Below are 204 nucleotides of genomic sequence, written 5' to 3' on the forward strand. Positions count from 1 at the left end.
CCAGCACCTCCAGTGCTCTGAAAGGGGTGTCCCAGGCCCTGCTCGAGAGGGTGAGTAATTCCGTCCTGGCCGTAACACCGGTGTGGGGGGGGACACGACCTGCCTGCGTCTCACCCCATCTCCTCCGCTCCCCAAGATCCGGGCGAAGGAGGCGCAGAAGCTGCAGGCGCTGATGACGAGGGACCCGCGGCCGGCGGGGCGACT

The 204-nt window shown here is 68.1% G+C and overlaps 1 protein-coding gene across 1 annotated transcript in view; it reads left to right on the plus strand.

Moving 5' to 3' along the window:
* CDT1 (chromatin licensing and DNA replication factor 1) overlaps nucleotides 1-204 on the plus strand; it is a gene marked incomplete at its 5' end in the record, with an annotated part of 2,266 nt that overhangs the window by 1,676 nt on the left and 386 nt on the right. Inside the window, 2 exon segments of the mRNA XM_009710488.1 lie at nucleotides 1-50; nucleotides 137-193. The exon segment at nucleotides 1-50 is cut by the window's left edge and continues 20 nt beyond it. Coding sequence (XP_009708790.1) covers nucleotides 1-50; nucleotides 137-193 — 107 coding nt within the window.

The sequence above is a fragment of the Cariama cristata genome, unplaced genomic scaffold (assembly GCF_000690535.1).
Source record: "Cariama cristata isolate BGI_N322 unplaced genomic scaffold, ASM69053v1 scaffold32921, whole genome shotgun sequence".
Taxonomy (NCBI): Eukaryota; Metazoa; Chordata; class Aves; order Cariamiformes; family Cariamidae; genus Cariama; species Cariama cristata.